Raw genomic sequence first — 24,685 nt, 5'->3', positions numbered from 1 at the left:
TTTTTAAAATCGTTTGTATTTCCTTGGTGTTGGTAGTGATGTCTCCTTTCTCATTCATGATTTTATTAATTTGAGTCTTCTCTCTCTTCTTATTAATAATGCTGGCTAATGGTTTATCTATCTTATTAATTCTTTTAAAGAACCAACTCCTGGTTTTGTTGATCTTTTCCACAGTTCTTCTGGTCTCTATTTCTTTGAGTTCTGCTCGAATCTTAATTAACTCTCTTCTTCTGCTGGGTGTAGGATCTATCTGCTGTTTTTTCTCTAGCTCCTTTATGTGTAAGGTTAGCTTTTGTATTTGAGTTCTTTCCAGTTTTTGAATGGATGCTTGTATTGCGATGTATTTCCCCCTTAGGACTGCTTTTGCTGCATCCCAATGATTTTGAATGGTTGTATCTTCATTCTCATTAGTTTCCATGAATCTTTTTAATTCTTCCTTAATTTTCTGGTTGACCCTTACATCTTTTAGCAGGATGGTCCTTAACCTCTACGTGTTTGAGGTCCTTCCAAACTTCTTGTTGTGATTTAGTTCTAATTTCAAGGCATTATGGTCCGAGAATATGCAGGGGATGATCCCAATCTTTTGGTATCGGTTCAGACCCGATTTGTGACCCAGTATGTGGTCTATTCTGGAGAAAGTTCCATGTGCACTTGAGAAGAATGTGTATTCAGTTGCATTTGGATGTAAAGTCCTGTAGATATCTGTGAAATCCATCTGGTCCAGTGTATCATTTAAAGCTCTCGTTTCTTTGGAGATGTTGTGCTTAGAAGACATATCGAAGGTAGAAAGAGCTAGATTGAAGTCACCAAGTATAAGTGTATTATTATCTAAGCATTTCTTCACTTTGGTTATTAATTGGTTTAAATATTTGGCAGCTCCCACATTCGGGCCATATATATTGAGGATTGTTAAGTCCTCTTGTTGGATAGATCCTTTAAGTATGATATAGTGTCCCTCTTCATCTCTCACTACAGTCTTCGGGGTAAATTTTAGTTTATCTGATATGAGGATGGCTACCCCTACTTTCTTTTGAGGACCATTTGAATGGTAAATGGTTCTCCAACCTTTTATTTTCAGGTTGTAGGTGTCCTTCTGTCTAAAATGAGTCTCTTATAGACAGCAAATAGATGGGTCCTGCTTTCTTACCCAGTCTGAAACCCTGCGCCTTTTGATGGGGTCATTAAGCCCGTTCACGTTCAGAGTTACTATTGAAAGATATGAGCTTAGTGTCATCATGATATCTATTCAGTCGTTGTTTTTGTGGATTGTTCCTTTGAACTTCTTCTTAAAGGGGAATTTTAAGAGTCCCCCTTAAAATTTCTTGCAGAGCTGGTTTGGAGGTCACATATTCTTTCAGTTCCTGCCTGTCTTGGAAGGTCTTTATCTCTCCTTCCATTTTGAATGAGAGCCTTGCTGGATAAAGTATTCTTGGTTGCATGTTCTTCTCATTTAGGACCCTGAATATATCCTGCCAGCCCTTTCTGGCCTGCCACGTCTCTGTGGAGAGGTCTGCTGTTACCCTAATATTCCTCCCCATGAAAGTCAGGGACTTCTTGTCTCTTGCTGCTTTAAGGATCATCTCTTTATCTTTGGAATTTGCAAGCTTCACTATTAAATGCCGAGGTGTTGAACGCTTTTTATTGATTTTAGGGGGGGATCTCTCTATTGGTTATGTTCTTTAGTTACTTCTTGTCCCATGGTGCCTGCCACTATCATATTGTATCTTCACCCACCCACTCCTCCAAAGAAGTTTTAGGATGCATAGTAGGTAGAAAAAACCCTGGAACCCAGGCAGAAAAGAGGAAAGCAACTGGGGTTAGCCAACGTGGAATCTCACATGGTTTATAGTGATAGTGGTTGCTGCATGTGAAACTCCTCATATAATAGTGAATTTTTACACAAATAACATAGTAATTGCTCAGTAAAAATGTCAGTTAAGATGTGTATGTGTAACTTGTGAAAAACATAAAGCTTACTAGAAACTAACTTCTTAAGAAAGTAGCATCCCCAATTAAATATTATTTTGAATAAGACTGTTGAGGGGCATCTGGGTGGCTCTTTGTTTGAGCATCTGCCTTGGCTCAGGTTGTTATCCTGGGGTCCTGGGATTGAGTCCTGCATCAGGCTCCTGCACAGAGCCTGCTTCTCTCTCTGCATGTGTCTTTGCCTCTGTCTGGGTCTCTCATAAATAAATAAATAAAATCTTAAAAAAAACACTATGTTGTTTAGACTTTTCTTTTCTTTTTTTTAATTTTTATTTATTTATGATAGTCCCCCACACACACATACACACACACAGAGAGAGAGAGAGAGAGAGAGAGAGAGAGGCAGAGACACAGGCAGAGGGAGAAGCAGGCTCCATGCACCGGGAGCCCGACGTGGGATTCGATCCGGGCTCTCCAGGATCGCGCCCTGGGCCAAAGGCAGGCGCCAAACCGCTGCGCCACCCAGGGATCCCAGTTTAGACTTTTCTTATATGCTTTCTGTTAGTCACTGTCAAGAAGATATGTCATTCATTGATTCTAAACTATTAATCAACAAAATATTTCATTTTAAGTGGTATTCAAACTAAATTGCATTTGCCTCAGTACTTCAAAAATGTTTTACATTGTTTCCTGGTATCTGTTGTCAAGGACAGAAAGTCAGCCATCAATCTAATTGTCATTCCCTTGTAGATACTCTGTCTTTTAATCTTAGAGCTTTAATGTACTCCAGTTTCACTAAGTTGTATCTAAATGTGGAGCATTTTTATTAATTATACTCAGACCTAGGGATCCCCGGGTGGCGCAGCAGTTTGGTGCCTGCCTTTGGCCCAGGGCGTGATCCTGGAGACCCAGGATCAAATCCCACGTCGGGCTCCCGGTGCATGGAGTCTGCTTCTCCCTCTGCCTATGTCTCTGCATCTCTCTCTCTCTCTCTCTCTCTCTCTCTCTCTCTCTCTGTGACTATCATAAATAATAAATAAAAAAAATTAAAAAAAATACTCAGACCTAGAAATGCTCCTTTAATCTGAAGGCACGTTTCTCATTTGTATTTCAGGAACTCTCTCTGTTCTTATACCTTTGACAGTTGCCCCTCCTCCATTCAGTATTTTTCTGTTTTGGAACTTCTATTCAGATGTCTGTTAGACCGGTTTCCATGTCTTTTAGTATCTTCTTCATATTTTCCATCTCTACCTCTCCACACTATGTTCTTTTTTTTTTAAAAGATTTTATTCACTTTTTCATGAGAGACACAGAGGGAAAGGCAGAGCAAAGCAGAGACATAGGTAGAGGAAGAAGCAGGCTCCCTTTGGGGAGCCTGATGTGGGACTCGATCCCAGTACCCCAGGATCACAACCTGAGCCAAAGGTGGATGCTCAGCCACTGAGCCACCCAGGCATCCCATCCACACTACATTCTGTGGAATATCCTTTGCCCTCTCTCCCAATTCATTGTTTAACTCCTCAAATATTTCTAATCTATTTAACCCATACATTGAGCCTTTAATTTAAATGACTGTGTTTTTTATTTCTAAAAATTCTGTTTGCTTTTCAAATTTTTGTTTTAAAGAAAGAATGAAATAACAATAAGATTTTTCTGCTCTTATAATATTGATAGTATTTTTAAAAATCCAAACATTTTTAAAGGGAATTTTAAAGTCTCTTCCTGATTCTTTTTCATGATAACATGATTCTTTATGTGGTTTTTAATTTTTTATTGTAATCTCATTTAAGTGAAGACTGATAACTGTGGGAATTTTGGTGTGCTTAGGCTTTGTGCTGAACATTTCCTCTGCTGGGGCCCTATTTCACACAAGTTTTTATGCTAATTTCTCAGTTTGGATTCCTGAACCACACAAATTATATAAATGTAGTTCTTACATACATTTGTGATATAGGTTTGAGTCTCTTATTTTCTACCCAAAGCCTTGGATGGAGGCAAGTAGAGTTTTTCTAACCTTTATTTGACCTAAAGGTCACTACCTTTATGCACTACCTTTATTACTCTTGTTTCTTTGTGTGCATTAAAAACCTAGCCCCAATACCATATTTGTTCCAAATTCCCATTGGGCCACCAATAGCTCCAATAGCATTTATGACATCAGGGAGTTTTTCATTCATTTTCCATTTTTGTGTGTGTATATTTAAAGTTGGAGCACCTGGGTGGTTCAGTTGATTAAGCATCTGCCTTTGGCTCAGGTCATGATCCCAGGGTCCTGGGATTGAGTTCTACATCTGGCTCCCTGCTCAGCGGGAAGTCTGCTTTTCCTTCTTCCCCTCCCCCACTCGTTTTCTCTCTCTCTCTCTCTCTCTCTCTCTCTCTCTCTCATACAATCTTTTTTTTAAATTTATTGTATTTTGTCTACTATTTTCATGTGTTTGAAGTGGGCAGAGGTTGTTCTATATTAGCTCAGCCCACCATATTGACCGTAAGTATCTTTAAGGTATATTTTCAGGTAAAGATGAGAACATCTTGGAAAAACTACTGTTGTTATTGACTATATGAGTGTTTGCTTCAGTAGTAATGTATATCATTTCACATGCCAAGCTTTGGAAAAAGTGTGGAGATACAGGAGTCTATAGAAAACGGATTTTGGGTAAAGGGATGAGTAAAATGGGTGAGGGGAGTGAGAGGTATGTTTCCAGTTATGAAATGATTAAGTCACAGGAATAAAAGATAAGTGTAAGTAATACAGTCAGTGATATTATAATAGTGGTGTTTGGTGGCAAGATAGTAGCTATACTTGTGGTGAACATAATATAACATATAAACTCATCAAATTACTGTTGTACATCTGAAGTTAATGTAATATTATGTGTCAACTACAATTAAAAAAAGAAAAAAATCAACTTTAGAAAAGGAGGAAAACTCAAGAAATACAAAGTCTTTAAAGTCATTAACAGTTACTCTTTTATAAATGTAAACTTTTGAGTGTTGGAAACTTCAAATCATACTGGAGAGAAGGGTAACTTTATGGCCAGATGCAAACTATGGTAGTTTGCTGCTGCTTTGTAACACCTTCAGATCACAGCATATTGGCAGCCTCCTTCTCTATACCTGTGTACATGGAGTAATAATGCTAATAGTTGGCATTCACTGAGTACTTATTATATGATAAACTGTCCTCTAAGTCCTTATGTTAACTCATTTAGTCCTCATAATAACCCTTCTGGGAGCATTCTGTGATTTTCATTATCTTCCTTATTACAGTTGAGAAAGCTAAAGTAAAAACAGTTAAGTAACCTAATCCAAAATTACGTTTCTGTTAAGTAGCAATACCAGAATTAAAGCAATGCCAGGCAGTCTGGCTACAGAGCTTGTGCTTCTAACCACTGCTATATTGTACAAAATTGTAAGAGAGATGTCAGGGGCAAAGGATCCTGCCATAGTAAAGATAAGAAATTTGGAATAAAATTATAGTGAGTCCTTCTGTAAGCATATATAAACTGTCTAAAGCTACTTGTTCCAAAGATATATTCTAGGTTAGGTTTTTTGGTGCTGTTTTTTTAAAAAAGATAAACAAGCAAAATAAGGACTAAGAAGGGGGATCTTGGAGGGAAGTTTATGCTGCCCCTTCATGGTAGAAGGTAAAGCTTGTGTGGAATTTAAGGTTAATGCCCATGGTACCAAGACTGAATGCATCCACAATAAGAGCAAAGCAAAATGGACAATCAGCACCAAAAAATGTTTTCTTTATTCTGACCTTTGGGTAGTGGCTTGGCCAGGGCTCAGGTTCAGACCTTTAGTTTGCTTTTATAGCCATTCAGTGTAAAAAAGAGATAAACTTTATTTTGTCTGTTTGTTTTGCATAGTCATATTTTATAGTTCTGCTCTGATGCATTTCATAAATGACAGCATTGATATAGCTTTTCCACATAGTTGGATGGTTTTATTATGTGCATTTTTCATGTCCCTTGTAGGTGCCAAAGTAAAAATTCAGGGCAATGTACTTTAGAAGGCTTTGAGGACCAACACATTTTTAAATGAACGTGTATTGAGAATGTATTAAAGAATAGATGATATGAGTCAGTCTATCAGTTTTCATTTACTGAGCACCAGCTATATATCCCATGGTGTGGAAACCATTCACAAATACAAAATTTATGCTCCTGCCTATAAGATTTTTTTATTTTGATGGAGAAATACAATGTGTAAAACATTATATATATTATATATAATTTATATATATATATATATATATATAATGCTATATTATAAACTCCTGAAATTCTTAAGTAATGCTGAGAGAGGAGAAATGAATATGAATTAGATTAGTTAGAAGTTTCATAGGAAATGGGTTTTATATGATAATAAGCAGTACTTATTGAGCTCTTACTTTGTGCTGGCACTGTCCTAAGCACTTTAGATGTGTTACTCTATTCAGGTAAGAAGAGAACAAGTAATATGCTGTAGCCACCCAGCTAGGAAGAGGTAAAGCCAGAATTCACACCCAAGCAGTCTAGTTCCAGAATCCATTCCATGATTACATCTCTCAAAACAAAGAGATGGATGGATCTGGGCAAAGTAAATTGAAGACATCCCAGGCAGGACAGTCAGTACCAACAAGGGCATAGAGAGGGACTTAAATCCCATTTGTAAATTTTTAAGAGAGTAGTGTTTTGTATTTTTAAGATTATGTGTGAGATTTTAATAGTGTGCAGTGATGGTCATAAAACCTTAAAGTGAACTTATTGCATATATATGATCTTTAAATATTATGTACTGAGTTGTTCTTTTTTCACCTACAGGTATGATTATAACAGAAGTCAGTGAGAAATTCTGGTTTTTGAAAAAGATTTTATTTATTTATTTATGTGTGAGAGAGAGAGCACAGAGGGAGAGTGAAAGGGAAAAGCAGACTCCCTGCTGAGCAGAGGGCCTGACTCACAGCTTGATCCCAGGACCCTGGGATCAGTACCTGAGCAGGAGGTAGAAGCTTAACCAACTGAGCCACCCAGGTGCCCCAAGAAATTATGATTCTTTATATGGTTGCTACTCTTGTATTCTATTTACCAGGAGTTGATCTGCAACATAAATCAAAATATTTAAGTTTACTTGTTCCCCCAAATGCATAACATATATACAGTTAAGTTTAAACAAAACATGAATACATTTTGAACATAAAGTGAAATGAGCATTTTAGCAGCACTTTCTTTGGCACTTTTACTGTACATTTGACAATTGCATATCAGAGAGAAATATCTACTTCTTATAATAAAGTTTTTAATATTTTTATCTGATAGCATCAGGCCATCAGTGCCATTCTACAAGATATAGAAGAAAAACAAGGAAATTTACTAGAATTTGAAATACGAACCCCTGAAGATGCAGGTAAATATGGACCCATACTCAAGTTTGATTATTTCATACATCCAAGGTCATTGCTCCCTTAGCTTCTTAAGGTATATCTTATATCAAAGCTTACTTAACAGTGGCTGAAAAGTAACCTTTTTTTATGTGATAAGAAAGTACCAGGAATGAGCATCAGAAGTCATTTATGCAAACCAGTGGTTAGTGTAATTGTTAATCAAGATATTTCGAGACTTAAGGTATAACATGCATGAGTAATATGAGAGACACTCAGAACCATGGTCAGAGATAAGCTACTACTGGTGATAAGTTTAGATGAAGATGTGGAAAAAAAGCATAAGATAGTGACTAGAGATGAGATTATGTTACTACTTAGCTCCTCAGTTTCACCCAGCTATCGAAACCCTTAAAAACAGATCAGAAAAGGAATAGACCGTTGTGACTCAAGTAAGGCAAATCCTCATGCCTTTCAGATGAGCAGATAGACCCAGTAAATGTCTTAGTGGATAGCTGTCTTCCTTTTTAAAAAAACACTAGTGGTTCAAAATGGTAAACTTGACTTTGATCCCTGACCTAATAATCTGAATTTCTCAAAATGTCAGTGAATATTTGCAAATCTTTGGTAGGTCACAGTTGTGTTTTCTTGAGTTATGATTTACAGATAGAAATTAGCTCCTGAAAGATGCAGATCTGAATGTTAAAGTAGTTAGCTAAAAAATAACTTGAAGAATGTCATCAGTCTTTCATGTAACAGGATACAACTATTAATTCATCTCTTGTCCTAGCTCATACTGTATATAGTCTTTAAAAAATTATTTCCTTTTAAATTATACCCATTCTACCTTTCATCTTGGCCTAACACATGGTACATGTTATGTTTTGAGGAAAATAATACAAAATAATTTATACTATAAAGCAAATGTGAATAATTCATATATTTTATTTAGTATTTACAATATCTTATACACCTAAGGTGAATTTCCAATTTTATAATTTTTTTATTAAAATGGTATATATAAATGCGCTTCAAAATATAATAAAGAAGAAAAATGTGCTAAAATTACATCCTGTCTCACCACAATATTTTGTTGTATATATTTCCTTTATTTTTTTCTAAGAATTTAATTACATAGTTATACCTCAATAAAATTATTAAAAACAGAGTTTGGATCATGCTAAACTTGCCAATTTTACATTTTTCCACCATACCCATTATTCTTAGTGGTTTGCATAGTATCCTGTTCTATAAATGTTCCAGGAATTCATTTTTCCCTTTTTGTTGAACATTTACATTTTTCCAATTTTTTGCTAATCTTTAGCATATACCTTTCTGAATTTAGGATTATCTTCTTTGGAAGGATTACCAGAATTGGAACTACTGGGTCAAAAATTTATAAACACTTTAAAACCTGATAATTTGTATTGGTAAATTGTTTTATAAGGTATTAGATAATAATTTACACTTTCAGCAACACACATTAGTGTTTGTTTCCTTTATACTGCTAATAGCGTCAGTATTTTCATTTAATTTTAGTAGTGTAATAAGAAAAATGCCTCATATATTCACCTGTCTTTTTGATTATTAGTGGTATTTTTTCTCTAGTTTTATTTCCTGCTTTTGTGAAGTTGTTCCTGTTTGTCTATTAATAAATTGGAGCCATTTTATATGATCAAGCTATTGACCCTTTCCTGCCATAATCGCTGCAAATATGTTTTTCAGCTTAACTGTCTTTTTATGTGTAATGTGTTAATTTATGCTTAAGTATATATATTTTCAAATTCTGTATAGTAAAATATCAGCCTTTTTCCTTTTAATGCTTTTAAGATGATAAATTTTTCTCCCCTCCCCATCCCTATGCTTTGTAATTTAATTTTATAACCAATACAATGACTAGCAGGATCCCTTTATTTTCGTCTCACTGCCTCTTTAAGGGAGGATAGAAAGGTAAGGCAATGGGACTCTTGAGTTCTTGTTTAGTAACTAAATACTGACTGTTTTTTTTAAGATTTTATTTATTTATTCATGAGAGACACAAAAAGGGAGAAGCAGAGACACAGGCAGAGGGAGAAGCAGGCTCCCCACATGGAGCCTGATGTGGGACTCCATCCTGAACTGGGATCATGCCCTGAGCCAAAGGCAGACGCCCAACCACTGAACCACCCAGGTGTCCCAATACTGACTGTTACTGACTTCATCAGTCTTTGGCAAATGTCTAAAACTTAGTCTCGGGGGGTCCCTGGGTGGCGCAGCGGTTTGGCGCCTGCCTTTGGCCTAGGGCGCGATCCTGGAGACCCGGGATCGAATCCCACGTCGGGCTCCTGGTGCATGGGGCCTGCTTCTCTCTCTGCCTGTGTCTCTGCCTCTCTCTCTCTCTCTCACTGTGTGCCTATCATAAATTAAGAAATAAAAAAATGAAATGTCATTTAAAAAAATAAATAAATAAAACTTAGTCTCTTCAGAGCAGTTTTCTGAGGCTGTTCTGAGACTTCTACCTGGCTCCTATAGTATAGCAGGGCAGCGTACATTTTCCTTTCCCTGGCTCCTCTCAGTCTCTCTCGCTCTTTTTTTTTATTTTTTAATTTTATTTTTTAATTTTTTTTTTAGGTAATCCACCCTACACAGGCTCTTTCTTTCAGGGAAAAGCCATCATAGTCAGGATCACAGAGCGGCCTCCACACCAAGTCCTCAGAATCCTGGCACTTTGGACCTGTGATTAGAAGGGAGGATAGTTAATTTTGAGTACAGGAGCAACTTTCCCTTTCCCCAACTGTCCGAATGTCTTGCTGGCTCTGCAGGGTCTCAATCTCTACATGTTCAAGAAGGAAGTGGATGTGAGTCCATTGTCACCAAAAAAAGTTATTACTCTCTTCAGAGGCTGCTCCCATTGGGCTTGAGATAAAGGAAAGAAATCTCCTCGCCTTTCACCTTGGCTCCTCAGAATGAGATTCCCATCCACTTGAGCAATAGCTCTCCGAAGTATTTTTACAAATTCACCACCCTGTATTCTGATCTGGCTGAGGGATCTAAGAATAATGAATCCCACTGTGTACATTTCTCTTTGAGTTTTTGTTATAGATGTCTTGCATTCACTTTGATATCAGATATCTTTAGTGCCTCAAATAAACTGACCATAAGAATGTTTAGTCTGAACATTTCATACATTATTTTTTCCTAAGCATTTTAACTCTGTTATTCATTTGAAATCTCTTTTCCACATGTGGTACAAAACAAGGATAGAATAGAGTCTCCCACCCCCCATATTACTACTCTGCCTCTTATTTGTTGAATAATTTCTGTCATCCTCGTTGCTTTTCTAATGCCTTATAATCATATATTAAAATCTTACACATATTAGGGCAATTTCTAGGTTCCAAGATACCACTGATTAATGTATCTGATATGTATATAGTATCAATTTACATGTAAAATTCTTTATGTTCTTTTTTATAGAAAAATATAGAATCTTCTTCATTACTATGCTAATGTTATTTCTACCTCTGATTTAAAATTCAGTTAGAAAAACCCAATGTGACAGGGTACATTGATACTATAAACATCTTTTATTAAATGTCAAATATGCCAAACAGATTTATATCTAAATTCTTAATGATCAAGTTTCCCCCCTTTGTTGTCACATGCATCATACAGAATTAATCCTTAGTCATAGCACTAATAAGACAGAAACTACTCTGGGAACACTGACTCTATACTGACCAAATCATTTATATCATTTGTCTAATTTGCAAAGCGGGGTTCTGGAACAAATTCCTACTCTGAACTTCAGTCATTTCCCACCACTGATTTTCTAGTTAAATTATCTAGAAATTATCTAGTAAATTATCTAGAAAAATATGCATTGGTCTAAAATCTAGTTAAATTATCTAGAAAAATATGCATTGGCCTAAAATTATTAGGAAAAAACTTAAGAAACAAAGCCAAAAGTGAAATAACAAATAGCTTAACAGAAATTAAATGTATTAAATGTATTCATTTAAGCATTTCCATTTACTACCTGAGAATTGGATTCTGATGTAATTGACATTTATGTGTAAATCTTGTGGATTTGTGATCGGTGAAGGAAGTCATTATGCCTTTACTTAGGAAGAAGAGGAAGAAAGTAGGAAAATTTTAAGTAATTATTGTAAAAGTAATTTTATATAGATCTTTTAAGTAACCTGAGATATCATACAGCTCTATATAAGTGTTAAGTGTAAAGGACAAGAACTGATAACATGCTTTTTATTTCTAACTACATATATAGTTACATATGGTAAACACATCTAGAATAATACACTTAGGGAAGCCCGGGTGGCTCAGTGGTATAGCGCTGCCTTCTGTCTAGGGTGTCATCCTGGAGACCCGGGATCGAGTCCTGCATCTGGCTCCCTGCATGTAGCCTGCTTCTTCTCCCTCTGCCTGTGTCTCTGCCTCTTTCTCTCTGTGTCTCTCATGAATAAATAAATTTAAAAAAAGAATAATACACTTAACAAATACATCTAATATAGTTTAATGAATAATTAACTATTAATTTTATTTTAATTATTTTTTTATTAAAATTAAATTATTAAATTTATGAATTAATAAAAATTTAATAATGAATATAGCATACATACACATATAGTTACATATACTATAAATATGCATTGAATAATCCATTAGATAAATATACTAAAAACTTTTACACACACCAACAAATACACTGCTACCAAAGTATAAACAGTAGTCTCTTGTGAAATGAAAAAGAGGAGTAACAGAAGGTGAGAGTAGGATACTTTCTTTTTACTTTTCTTCTATGTAAACATTCATATTGTTTGAAATGTTTATACAGTGTGTGCCCTTTATATTTTAAAAAGTAAATAATTTTAACAAAATATTTATTTTCCTATTTATCTTCCTTTCCTAACCTCATTTCACAGATGAGGAAGGTGACTATAAAGGTCATGTGACTTGTCCAGGTTCACAGAGCTAAGTGGAGTAGCAGGATTAGAACTCAGGCTAACCTGCTCTATTCAGAGTACTTCCATAGGGTGGCATAATTCAGTGAGTTTTGATTTATATATCTGGACCACTAATAGTAGGGAACAGGGTAAGGAAATAATGGCATTTTATTTTATTTTTAAATTATTTTTTTAGGGATCCCTGGGTGGCACAGCGGTTTAGCGCCTGCCTTTGGCCCAGGGCGCGATCCTGGAGACCCAGGATCGAATCCCACATTGGGCTCCCAGTGCATGGAGCCTGCTTCTCCCTCTGCCTGTGTCTCTGCCTCTCTCTCTCTCTCTCTCTCTCTCTCTCTCTGTGTGTGTGTGTGTGTGTGACTATCATAAATAAATAAAAATTTAAAAAAATAAATTATTTTTTTAATAATGGCTTTTTAAAATTAATAGGCTGAGTTTTGTGTGATCAAACTTAACATTTGATGTCTTTCTTCTATCATTAACTGACTTTTTATTACCATGTTTCCAGAACAATGCATTGAAAAGATGTTAGAGATAAAAGAGATTATGGATTATGTGCTTGCCAAACAGAAGGCAGAAAGGGATGATCTGGCTAAAAAATACAGGTGAGTGAAAAAATAGAAATGCTTTAGAGTTTTCATAATATTTCCCTTCTTAGTTATAATAGTGAGAATCTAGAATTTCTTAAGAGTGTGAATGTTGCATAGGACCAAAGAATGACTTTATGAGGTCATCTAATCTATTACCTCCATGGGGAATTGTACTTTTCAGAAAGATATTTTTATATTTTATTACTTGAAATATTCAGAAAAAGACGTATCTTAAAAAGTTGTCTACAGCAAAGAATTTTGTGAAAGTGTCTCTGGTCATGAATCTCCAAAATAAATTTCTTTCCATGGTGAACTTAAATGTTTTACAGTACAAAGTTTTCCTTTTGCTATCACAAATGTTGTCTTTCTAAGCATTATAACCATGTATATTATTTAGTTTTGTGTATTTCTAAACCCTCAATGTTTTTAAGAGATTTCATCCTGATTATATATTGGTTATATACCTCTTTTTGTCCTTTTCTTGAGAAAAATGTTATATTTTTTTTCTTATGTGGGCATTATTTTTATTAGTTTTTCATAGATTTAACTATATATGCCGTTTTTTCTCATAATGAGAACTTTAAGATTTACTCTCTTAGCAACTTTCAAATATACAATAAAGTATCATTAACTATAGTCACCATGCTGTACATTATATCCTCATGACTTCTCTATTTTATTACTGAATACTTGTACCTTTTGACTCCCTTTATCCATTTCATCCACCCTCCACCTTCCACCTCTGGCAACTACCAATCTGCTCTCTATATCTATGAGTTCAGTTCTTTGAAGTTTTTTAGATTTCACATATAAGTGAGACCATACAGTATTTGTTTTTCTCTGTCTGACTTATTTTCACCTAATATAATACTCTCAAGGTCTGTGCATGCTGTCAAAACTGGCAGGATTTCTTTCTTTTTCATGGCTGAATAATATTCTTCTGTGTGTGTGCACTTGTGCACATAAACCACATTTTCTTTTTTTAATTTATTTTTTATTGGTGTTCAATTTGTCAACATATAGAATAACACCCAGTGCTCATCCCGTCAAGTGCCCACATCAGTGCCCATCACCCAGTCACCCCACCCCTGCCACCTCCCCTTCCACCACCCCTAGTTCATTTCCCAGAGTTAGGAGTCTTTCATGTTCTGTCTCCCTTTCTGATATTTCCCACTCATTTTTCCTCCTTTCCCCTTTATTCCCTTTCACTATTTTTTATATTCCCCAAATGAATGAGACCATATAATGTTTGTCCTTCTTCGATTGACTTACTTCACTCACCATAATACCCTCCAGTTCCATCCACATTGAAGCAAATGATGGGTTTTTGTCGTTTCTAATGGCTGAGTAATATTCCATTGTATACATAAACCACATCTTCTTTATCCATTCATCTTTCGATGGACTCCGAGGCTCCTTCCACAGTTAGGCTATTTAAACCACATTTTCTATATTCATCCTTTGATGGACATTTAGGTTGTTTTTATGTCTCAGCTATTGTTAATAATGCTGCAGTGAGTATGGGGTTGCAGATATCTTTTTGACCTTATTCTTTATTCACATGTGATCTTTCTAGTTTCTTTTATATTCTTATGAGCACTTGACATCTATTGTACATTCAGTTTTTTTTCCTGAATTTATTTAAAAATCAGTTTTCTATTTTCATTTATAAGTCTTCTGTGTTCATTTTGCTTTTTCTCTCCATTGAATAAGTATTACAAATTCATTTCTATTTCCTGTTTTCCTGTCAGTATAATGCAAGTGAGCTTGTAGGACCTACAGGTGGGTAACTGACTGCAGGATATATTCTAGGAGACTTTGGAGAAGGCTAGCTTCAATTTTCCTTTATGTCCTATGATTAACAATATACCGTGGATTTTGGAAAGTTACTGATCAGTTGGGTTTGCAGGTGTGTAAATCTATTCATATTGCTATAAGATTTAAAATCATGTAATCTAAAATGAACTTTTATTTTTCTGTCTGAACTCTGTTTTAAATGCAATATTACTATTTTTTCTCCTTTTATGCTACTAGTTGTTTGTTAATCTAATTTCTTCTTGCTGTTTCTTCCATTTTCATCTGCTACTCACTTTAACATCTGTTTTGCTTGGAGTTCAGTACCAACAACTCTAAACTATGATAGAGAGACAGATATCTATACTATTGCTGTCCCATAAAGCAGCTGCTTGAGGATGACCCTTGAGGGTCCCTGAGATGATTTCAAGGGGTGTGTGAAGTCAAAACTATTTTTATAAGAAAACTAAGATATTATTTGCCTTTTTGCCTCACATTCTAATGAGTGTGTAATGGAATTTTCCAGAGGCCACATGAAGTGTGATATCATTATTCTAATAGGTAATGGAAAGCATGCTTGAATGTTCTTGTTTTAAAAATTTCTGTTTTATTTTCTAAAACAGTAAATATTGATAGATATATCCATATGAAAAAAAGCCCTTTGAGTTCCTCAGTAATTTTTAAAGGTATTAAAAAAGTCCTAAAACCAAAAAGTTTGAGAACTACTAGAAACAAAGAGTTTAGTGTCCTGAAGGTCACTGTAGAATAACCGAAAGAAAAAGGTATGTAGATTAGCCATTTTCTCTCAAATGCAAGCCCCTTATAGTCACACAGGTTAATGCCTATCTGGGTAGTCCCTCTGGACCTGAAAGTGATTCAGTACAGATTCAAAGCATAATTACAGTAATTACTTGATGGACTGACATTGCTCAGGTCTAGCTCAGGTATAATTATTCACAAAATAGTCTCACTCCTTCAGCTCTATGGGAACTTAAATGGAACTTATTCCCAAATGTTACTTCCTGACACACCTTTCCACTATGAACAGGTAAGCAACCTCCAAATCTAAAGAATAGTATTCCTCCTTGATCATCAGTTGCTACTTATCCCAAATTTTGTTTCTTTTTCAGAGTTGACTCACAACTGGTAAATAATATAAATGTGGAAAACCACACCATCACCTCCATAAAAAGGCAGTCTTACTCGTAACCTTAAGAGTCATTTTCCTCTCAGAAGAAATTCATTGCAAAAATAGACCCTTGTGTACTTTGGGCTGATTAAATTAAGACAAGTATCTTTAAAATCTAAATGACTACTAAAAATTTTTTCTCCGGTTTTCATATTGTTTTCTCTGTTTCTTTCTGTAGGGTGTCCATAGAATCATTTAAGCAAGGAGTCCTGAGAGAACAGCTGGCTAACTTGGCCACAAGACAGAAGAGCCTTTTAGTTGTGGCAAAAAAACAGAAAAAAATTACCCAGAAAATCCAAAACTATAAAAACATTACATCTTTGTCTGGTCCTAGTTTGAGGAAGCCACCGTCCAGCTCAGCAATCTCTAGTGAAAAGGACAGCCAAGATCTTATCAGTCTGGAAAATTCATTGCAGCCCCAGTCAGGTTCACTTTCTCTTGTCAGCCTTACTTGTGGAAGCATGCAGGAAACACCATTGTCTCCAGAAACTTGGAATAGCAGCCCAAATACCAACACTTGTGTAAATTCAGAAACAGTGAGAAGGGAATTTTCTGGAAATGAGCTGAATTCTAAGCAAAATGTCAATGATGGTACCTTCGATGGGTCACCAAAATCCAGACGTGCAGATGGCACTAAGATTAAATTACCCTCCCAACCTGTTGCTCTTACTGCTCAGAGGGAGTATTCACAGAGAGGAAATGATCTCACAGAGCCTCCAGCCCCAGAGTGCGAGCCCTGTAATCATCCTTCTGCAGTAACTAACACATTAAACATTGCAGCGACTACAAGCATACTTGCCAGAAATGATGCCCATCCATCAGCTGTTGTTTGTGATCAGGCTCCTACCAGTTGTGATCCAAAAAGAGGAAAGAGGAAAATAGCTTCCCAGCAGCCAAGTAGGGGGACATTGGAATCTCTGACACATCAAGGGACTGATGTCTTAGGCAGTATTACTGGGCATCAGACAAAATCTTATCCTAAAAAAACAGCTTTTACTGTTCGACGTGCTAATGACAGCCACAGCTCCTCCCACTCTGAACGTGGCCGTCAACATATTATTAAAAAGCCTGTAAACTCCAGCACAGCTCCTAGAAAGAAATGTATGCAGATAAAGGATCTGATATTACTCGGAAGAATTAATCCAGGAAAAAACATTCTAGAATTCAAAACACAGGTATCCTATTTTTTTCTCTAAAATCATGTAATTGGGGATCCCTGGGTGGCTTAGTGGTTTGGTGCCTGCCTTTGGCCCAGGGTGCAGTCCTGGAGTCCTGGGATCGAGACCTGCATTGGGCTCCCGGCATGAAGCCTGCTTCTCCCTCTACCTGTCTCTCTCTCTCTCTTTCTATCATAAAATAAATAAATAAATCTTAAAAAAATCTTTACAAAAAATAAATAAAATCATGTAATTTTATAATTAAGTTAATAAATGTTACTGTCACGAAGTGTAGGCATTTAGCTCAGATTCAGGAAATAAGGTTTGACTGGGCTTCTTGAATGAGGAGACATACCATAGTGTTCTCAGTGAGTGAAATGCTTTTAGGATGGTTCTATATGTTTTGGTCCCAAGCACCTGTGGGATCCAACTCTGGATCAGCTATAATAAAATTTTAACATAACTTTTCATATTTCTGCTATTTCTTAACAGCTTTATTGAGGTATTATTAACACACACTACACGTATTTATATTATGCAATTTGACAGATTTTGACCTATAAGTTTACATCTGTGAAACCATGACCACAGACAAGGTCATGAACATATCCATCACCTCCAAAAGTCTCTTTTTGCCCTTTTGTATACCTGCTTCCTATCCCCTTCTTCCCATGTTGAGCCTATAGACAATTACTGTTCTGCCCTCTGTCCCTATACTTTAGTTTGCACTTCAGAGAATTCTATAAAAGTAGAATTACACCATATGTGTTCATTTTTGTCTGGCTTCTTTCTCTGAACATAATTGAGAGTCATTGTCATTAGAGCATGTATCAGTAGTTAATTCCTTTTTTTATTGTTCTGTAGTATGTAGAACAAACTACAGTTTTTCATTTCATCTGTGACAGACATTTACGTTGATTCCAGTTGTTGACTATCACATATAAAGCTCCTGTGAATATTGGTATACAAATTTTGGCTCACACAGGCTTTTGCTTTTCTTGGGTGAATACCTAGGAGTGGAGTGGCTAGATTATATATGATAAGTATATATTTGACTTTTTAAGAAACTGCCAAGTTGTTTGTAACATTTTCCATTCCACCAGCTGTGTATGAGTATTCTAGTTCCTCCACATTCTTACTTAATGTAACACCTAGTATGATCAATCTGTTAATTTTAGCTATATACTAACATGTAATGTAGATGTATGGATGTCATACGTATATATGTATAGTAGTTTATCATTGTGGTTTTAATTTGCATTTCAAAATGATTAGCATCTTTTCATGTGCTATTTTCCAGCCATACTTATTCTTTGGTGAAACTTATTTTCAAATATTTGCCCAAGTTTTTAATTGGTTGCTTGTTTCCTTGTTCTGGTATTTGTTTTGATATATTTTGGATATAAGCCCTCTATCAAACATATACTTAGCAAATATTTTCTCTTAGTCTATGGCTTGTCTTTTCATTCTCTCAAAATTGTCTTATAAAAGAACAGAAGTTTGGAGCTCCTGGGTGGTTCAGTTGGTTAGTCATCTGCCTTCAGTTCAGGTCATGATCTCAGGGTCCTGGGATTGAGTACTGCATTGGGCTCTCTGCTCAGTGGGAAGTTTGCTTCTCCCTCTCACTCTCCCTCTGTGCTCACGAGCTCTCTCTCAAATAAATAAATAAAATCTTAAAAAATAAAAAAAACACAAGTTTAATATTTTGATATAGTCCAACTTAGCAACTTGCTCTTTCACTGATTATGTTCTTAGAACCATATCTAAGAATTCTTTGTCTAACCCAAGGACACAAAGATTTTATCTTAGAATTTAGGCCTATGATCCATTAATTTTTGTATGTGGTACAAAGTAGCATATTTTTGAATTTGGATATTCAGTTCTTCCGACAACATATGTTGAAAAAATTACCCTTTATTGAATTGTCTTTGCATCTTTGTAGAAAATCCTTTGTTTTATATATGTGCCTATTTCTGGACTTCTATATAATATATCTATATACCTGTCTTACCATGAATACCATCTTGATTGTGGAGCTCTATAATAAGTGTTACAATCAGGTAGTGTTGGGGCATCAGGGTGGCTCAGTAGGTTAAGCAGCTGACGCTTGGTTTCAGATCAGGTCATGATCTCAGAGTTGTGAAATCAAGCCCCATGTCAGGCTCCATGCTCAGCACACAGTCAGCTTGTCCCCCTGCCTCCCCCTCTGGCCCTCTCCCCACTCATGCAGGTGCACTTTTCTCAAATATATAAAAATATTTATATAATTTTATATATTTTTTTAAAAATCAGGTATTATTGGTCCTCCAATTTTGTTCTCCATTTTCTAGTGTGTTTCAGATATTCTAGGTCATTTGCAATTTCATATGAATTTTAGAGTGAGTTTTTTCACTTTCTTTTTTTTTAAGGGGTACTATTATTTTTATTGGTATTGAGTTGAATTTATAGATTAATTTTGGGGCAAAGGACGTCTTAGCAATATTGAGTTGTCTAAACCTGAACATGATATAGCTCTCAGTTAATTGAGGTCTTCTTTTTTTTCCTAGAAGTTATAGGAGTCAGTATACAGGTCTTCGACATCTTTTATAAGATTTATTGCTAAGTATTTCATGTTTTTGATAGTATTATATATGATATTTTTTAAATGTCAGTTTTTGGTTGTTTTTTGCTAATAGGAATACACTTTTTTTTGTATATTGAGATGTTATCATGCAACCTTGCTAAACTCACTTCCTACTTCCTATAAATTTTTGGAGATTTCATTGGACTTTCTATATAGATGATCATGTTGTCTATAAAAAAGACAGTTTTACTTCTTTCTTTCCATTGTGAATGTTTTTTATTTCTTTTTTTTTTTTCTGGCCACACTGGCTAAAACCTCCAGCACAGTGTTGAAATAAAATGGTATTATAAAACTTCTGTTTTTTTTCCCCTCAGATAAGATTATGTTTTGAGAAGGAAAAAATTTAGTCTTTCACTTTTAAATCTAATGTTGGCTGTAGTTTTTTTCATAGATACCCTTTATCAGGCTGAGCAAGTTCTTTCTTTTCCTACTTTCTTAAATGTTTTTATCATGGAAGGGCATTACATTTTGTCGAATGTTCTTTCCACATCTATTGAGATGATATGTGGGTTTTGGTTTGCATTCTATTGTTATGATATATAACATTAATTGATCTTTGGATATTAAACCAACCTTGCACTCCTGAGAAAGCAGACAGATTACATTTGGTCATGGTATATAATTCTTTTTATAAGTTGCTGGATTTGGTTTTCTAGTATGTTGTTGAGGATTATTGCATCCATATTTACGGAAGATATTGGTCTGTAGATTTCTTGTATTTGTCTGGATTGGTATTAAGTTAATACTAGTCTCACAAAAGTGTTTCTCCTTTTCTATTTTTTGGAATATTGGTAATGCAAAATATTAGTATTCAGTCTTTAAATGTTTGATAGTAGTCACCAACGAACCATCTGTACCTGAGATTGTTTTTTTTTTAGATAGTTTTTTGAGTATTAATTCAATCTCTTTACTTAAAGGTATTTTCAAACTGTTTCTTCTTGAATTTTTTTTTTTTGGTAATTTTTATCTTTCTAGGAATTTATTTATTGGTATAGCATTCTTGACAGTTTTTCTTATAATCCTTTTTATTTCATTAGGTTCAGTAACAGGGTACCCATTTCATTGCTGATCTTAGTAATTTGAGTCTCCTTAGTTGTTTTTCTTAGTCAGTCTAGGTAAAGCTTCGTCACTTTTGTTGCTATTTTCAAAGAACCACTTTTGATTTTATTGATTTTATCTATTGTTTTTTCTATTGCCTGTTTTATTTATTTCCACTCTAATATTTATTTCCCTCCTTTTGCTTGCTTTGAGTTTAGTTTGCTGTTTTTTTCCAGTGTCATCAGTGTAAGTTTAGGTTAATTACTTGAGGTATTTCTTCCTTTTCAATACAGGCATTCATGGCTGTAAATTTCCGTTTAACCCACTGCTTTCATTGCATCTCATAATTTTTGGTATGTTGTATCTTAATTTTCATTCATCTCAACGTATTTTTTAATTTGCGTTTTGTTTACATCTTTAACCCATTAGTTATTTGGAGTATTTGATTTGTAGTCATTTGATTTGATTTGGAGTCATTTGATTTCTGTATAACTGTGAGTGTTCCAAATTTTTGTTACTAATTTCTAATTTCATTCTGTTGTATTTAGAGAACATAGTATTATTTCAATCGTTCTAAATTTTCTGAGATTTATTTTGTGGCTTAACTAGTATATGGCCCATCCTAAAAATATATACCATGAACACTTGAGAAAAATTATTATGTTGTTTGGAGTTTTTTTTTAACAGATTTTATGTATTTGTTAGAGAGAGAGAGAGAGAGAAAGCATAAACCAGGAAAAAGGCAGAGGGAGAGGGAGAAGCAGACTCCTTGCTGAGCAGGGAGCCTGATATAAGGCTTGATCCCAGATCCCTGGGATGATGACTTAACCCAAAGGCAGATGCTTAACTGACTCAGCCAACCAGACTCCCCTAGAAGAAGTTTTTTATAGATGCTTGTTGGGTTTAGTTGGTTTGTAGTGTTGCTCATTTTTCCTTTCCTCATTGATCTTCTGCTGTTTGTTCTATACATAATTGTTTTTTTAATAAATTAATTTTTATTGGTGTTCAATTTACCAACATACAGAATAACACCCAGTGCTCATCCTCAGTGCCCGACACCCATTCACCCTCACCCCCCGCCCTCCTCCCTTCCACCACCCCTAGTTCGTTTCCTAGAGTTAGGAGTCTTTATGTTCTGTCTCCCTTTCTGATACTTCCCACACATTTCTTCTCCCTTCCCTTATATTCCCTTTCACTATTATTCATATTCCCCAAATGAATGAGAACATACACTGTTTGTCCTTCTCCGATTGACTTACTTCACTCAGCATAATAACCTCCAGTTCCATCCACGTTGAAGCAAATGGTGGGTATTGGTCATTTCTAATGGCTGAGTAATATTCCATTGTATACATAAACCACATCTTCTTTATCCATTCATCTTTCGATGGACACCGAGGCTCCTTCCACAGTTTGGCTATTGTGGACATTGCTGCTAGAAACACGCGGTGCAGGTGTCCCGGCGTTTCATTGCATCTGAATCTTTGGGGTAAATCCCTAACAATGCAATTGCTGGGTGGTAGGGTAGGTCTATTTTTAACTCTTTGAGGAACCTCCACACAGTTTTCCAAGTGGCTGCACCAGTTCACATTCCCACCAACAGTGTAAGGGGGTTCCCTTTTCTCCGCATCCTCTCCAACATTTGTTGTTTCCTGCCTTGTTAATTTTCCCCATTCTCACTGGTGTGAGGTGGTATCTCATTGTGGTTTTGATTTGTATTTCCCTGATGGCCAGTGATGCAGAGCATTTTCTCATGTGCATGTTGGCCATGTCTATGTCTTCCTCTGTGAGATTTCTCTTCATGTCTTTTGCCCATTTCATGATTGGATTGTTTGTTTCTTTGGTGTTGAGTTTAATAAGTTCTTTATAGATCTTGGAAACTAGCCCTTTATCTGATAGGTCATTTGCAAATATCTTCTCCCATTCTGTAGGTTGTCTTTGAGTTTTGTTGACTGTATCCTTTGCTGTGCAAAAGCTTCTTATCTTGATGAAGTCCCAATAGTTCATTTTTGCTTTTGTTTCTTTTGCTTTCGCGGATGTATCTTGCAAGAAGTTACTGTGGCCAAGTTCAAAAAGGGTGTTGCCTGTGTTCTCCTCTAGGATTTTGATGGAATCTTGTCTCACATTTAGATCTTTCATCCATTTTGAGTTTATCTTTGTGTATGGTGCAAGAGAGTGGTCTAGTTTCATTCTTCTGTATGTGGATGTCCAATTTTCCCAACACCATTTATTGAAGAGACTGTCTTTCTTCCAGTGGATAGTCTTTCCTCCTTTGTCGAATATTAGTTGACCATAAAGTTCAGGGTCCACTTCTGGGTTCTCTATTCTGTTCCATTGATCTATGTGTCTGTTTTTGTGCCAGTACCACACTGTCTTGATGACCACAGCTTTGTAGTACAACCTGAAATCTGGCATTGTGATGCCCCCAGATATGGTTTTCTTCTTTAAAATTCCCCTGGCTATTCGGGGTCTTTTCTGATTCCACACAAATCTTAAAATAATTTGTTCTAATCTCTGAAGAAAGTCCATGGTATTTTGATAGGGATTGCATTAAACGTGTAAATTGCCCTGGGTAACATTGACATTTTCACAATATTAATTCTGCCAATCCATGAGCATGGAATATTTTTCCATCTCTTTGTGTCTTCCTCAATTTCTTTCAGAAGTGTTCTATAGTTTTTAGGGTATAGATCCTTTACCTCTTTGGTTAGGTTTATTCCTAGGTATCTTATGCTTTTGGGTGCAACTGTCAATGGGATTGACTCCTTAATTTCTCTTTCTTCAGTCTCATTGTTAGTGTATAGGAATGCCATTGATTTCTGGGCATTGATTTTGTATCCTGCCACGCTGCCAAATTGCTGTATGAGTTCTAGCAATCTTGGGGTGGAGGCTTTTGGGTTTTCTATGTAGAGTATCATGTCATCGGCGAAGAGGGAGAGTTTGACTTCTTCTTTGCCAATTTGAATGCCTTTAATGTCTTTTTGTTGTCTGATTGCTGAGGCTAGGACTTCCAATACTATGTTGAATAGCAGTGGTGAGAGTGGACATCCCTGTCTTGTTCCTGATCTTAGGGGAAAGGCTCCCAGTGCTTCTCCATTGAGAATGATATTTGCTGTGGGCTTTTCGTAGATGGCTTTTAAGATGTCGAGGAAAGTTCCCTCTATCCTGAAGAGTTTTGATCAGGAATGGATGCTGTATTTTGTCAAATGCTTTCTCTGCATCTAATGAGAGGATCATATGGTTCTTGGTTTTTCTCTTGCTGATATGATGAATCACATTGATTGTTTTATGAGTGTTGAACCAGCCTTGTGTCCCGGGGATAAATCCTACTTGGTCATGGTGAAAAATTTTCTTAATGTGTTGTTGGATCCTATTGGCTAGTATCTTGTTGAGAATTTTTGCATCCATGTTCATCAGGGATATTGGTCTGTAATTCTCCTTTTTGGTGGGGTCTTTGTCTGGTTTTGGAATTAAGGTGATGCTGGCCTCATAGAATGCGTTTGGAAGTACTCCATCTCTTTCTATCTTTCCAAACAGCTTTAGTAGAATAGGTATGATTTCTTCTTTAAACATTTGATAGAATTCCCCTGGGAAGCCATCTGGCCCTGGACTCTTGTGTCTTGGGAGGTTTTTGATGACTGCTTCAATTTCCTCCCTGGTTATTGGCCTGTTCAGGTTTTCTATTTCTTCCTGTTCCAGTTTTGGTAGTTTGTGGCTTTCCAGGAATGCGTCCATTTCTTCTAGATTGCCTAATTTATTGGCGTAGAGCTGTTCATCATATGTTTTTAAAATCGTTTGTATTTCCTTGGTGTTGGTAGTGATCTCTCCTTTCTCATTCATGATTTTATTAATTTGAGTCTTCTCTCTCTTCTTTTTAATAAGGTTGGCTAATGGTTTATCTATCTTATTAATTCTTTCAAAGAACCAACTCCTGGTTCTGTTGATCTGTTCCACAGTTCTTCTGGTCTCAATTTCGTTGAGTTCTGCTCGAATTTTAATTAACTCTCTTCTTCTGCTGGGCGTCGGGTCGATTTGCTGCTTCTTC

At 35.8% G+C, this 24,685-nt stretch overlaps 1 protein-coding gene across 1 annotated transcript in view; it reads left to right on the top strand.

Annotated features, from left to right (window-relative positions):
- Positions 1-24,685, top strand: part of LOC129514748 (ankyrin repeat domain-containing protein 31-like) — a gene marked incomplete at its 5' end in the record, with an annotated part of 110,852 nt that overhangs the window by 42,112 nt on the left and 44,055 nt on the right. The window contains 4 exon segments of the mRNA XM_055333465.1: positions 5,904-5,929; positions 7,227-7,314; positions 12,758-12,854; positions 16,001-16,997. Of these exon segments, the coding sequence (XP_055189440.1) occupies positions 5,904-5,929; positions 7,227-7,314; positions 12,758-12,854; positions 16,001-16,997 (1,208 nt within the window).

The sequence above is a fragment of the Nyctereutes procyonoides genome, unplaced genomic scaffold (genome assembly GCF_905146905.1).
Source record: "Nyctereutes procyonoides isolate TBG_1078 unplaced genomic scaffold, NYPRO_anot_genome, whole genome shotgun sequence".
Lineage (NCBI taxonomy): Eukaryota > Metazoa > Chordata > Mammalia > Carnivora > Canidae > Nyctereutes > Nyctereutes procyonoides.
This window is presented reverse-complemented; position numbering and strand designations above follow the sequence as displayed.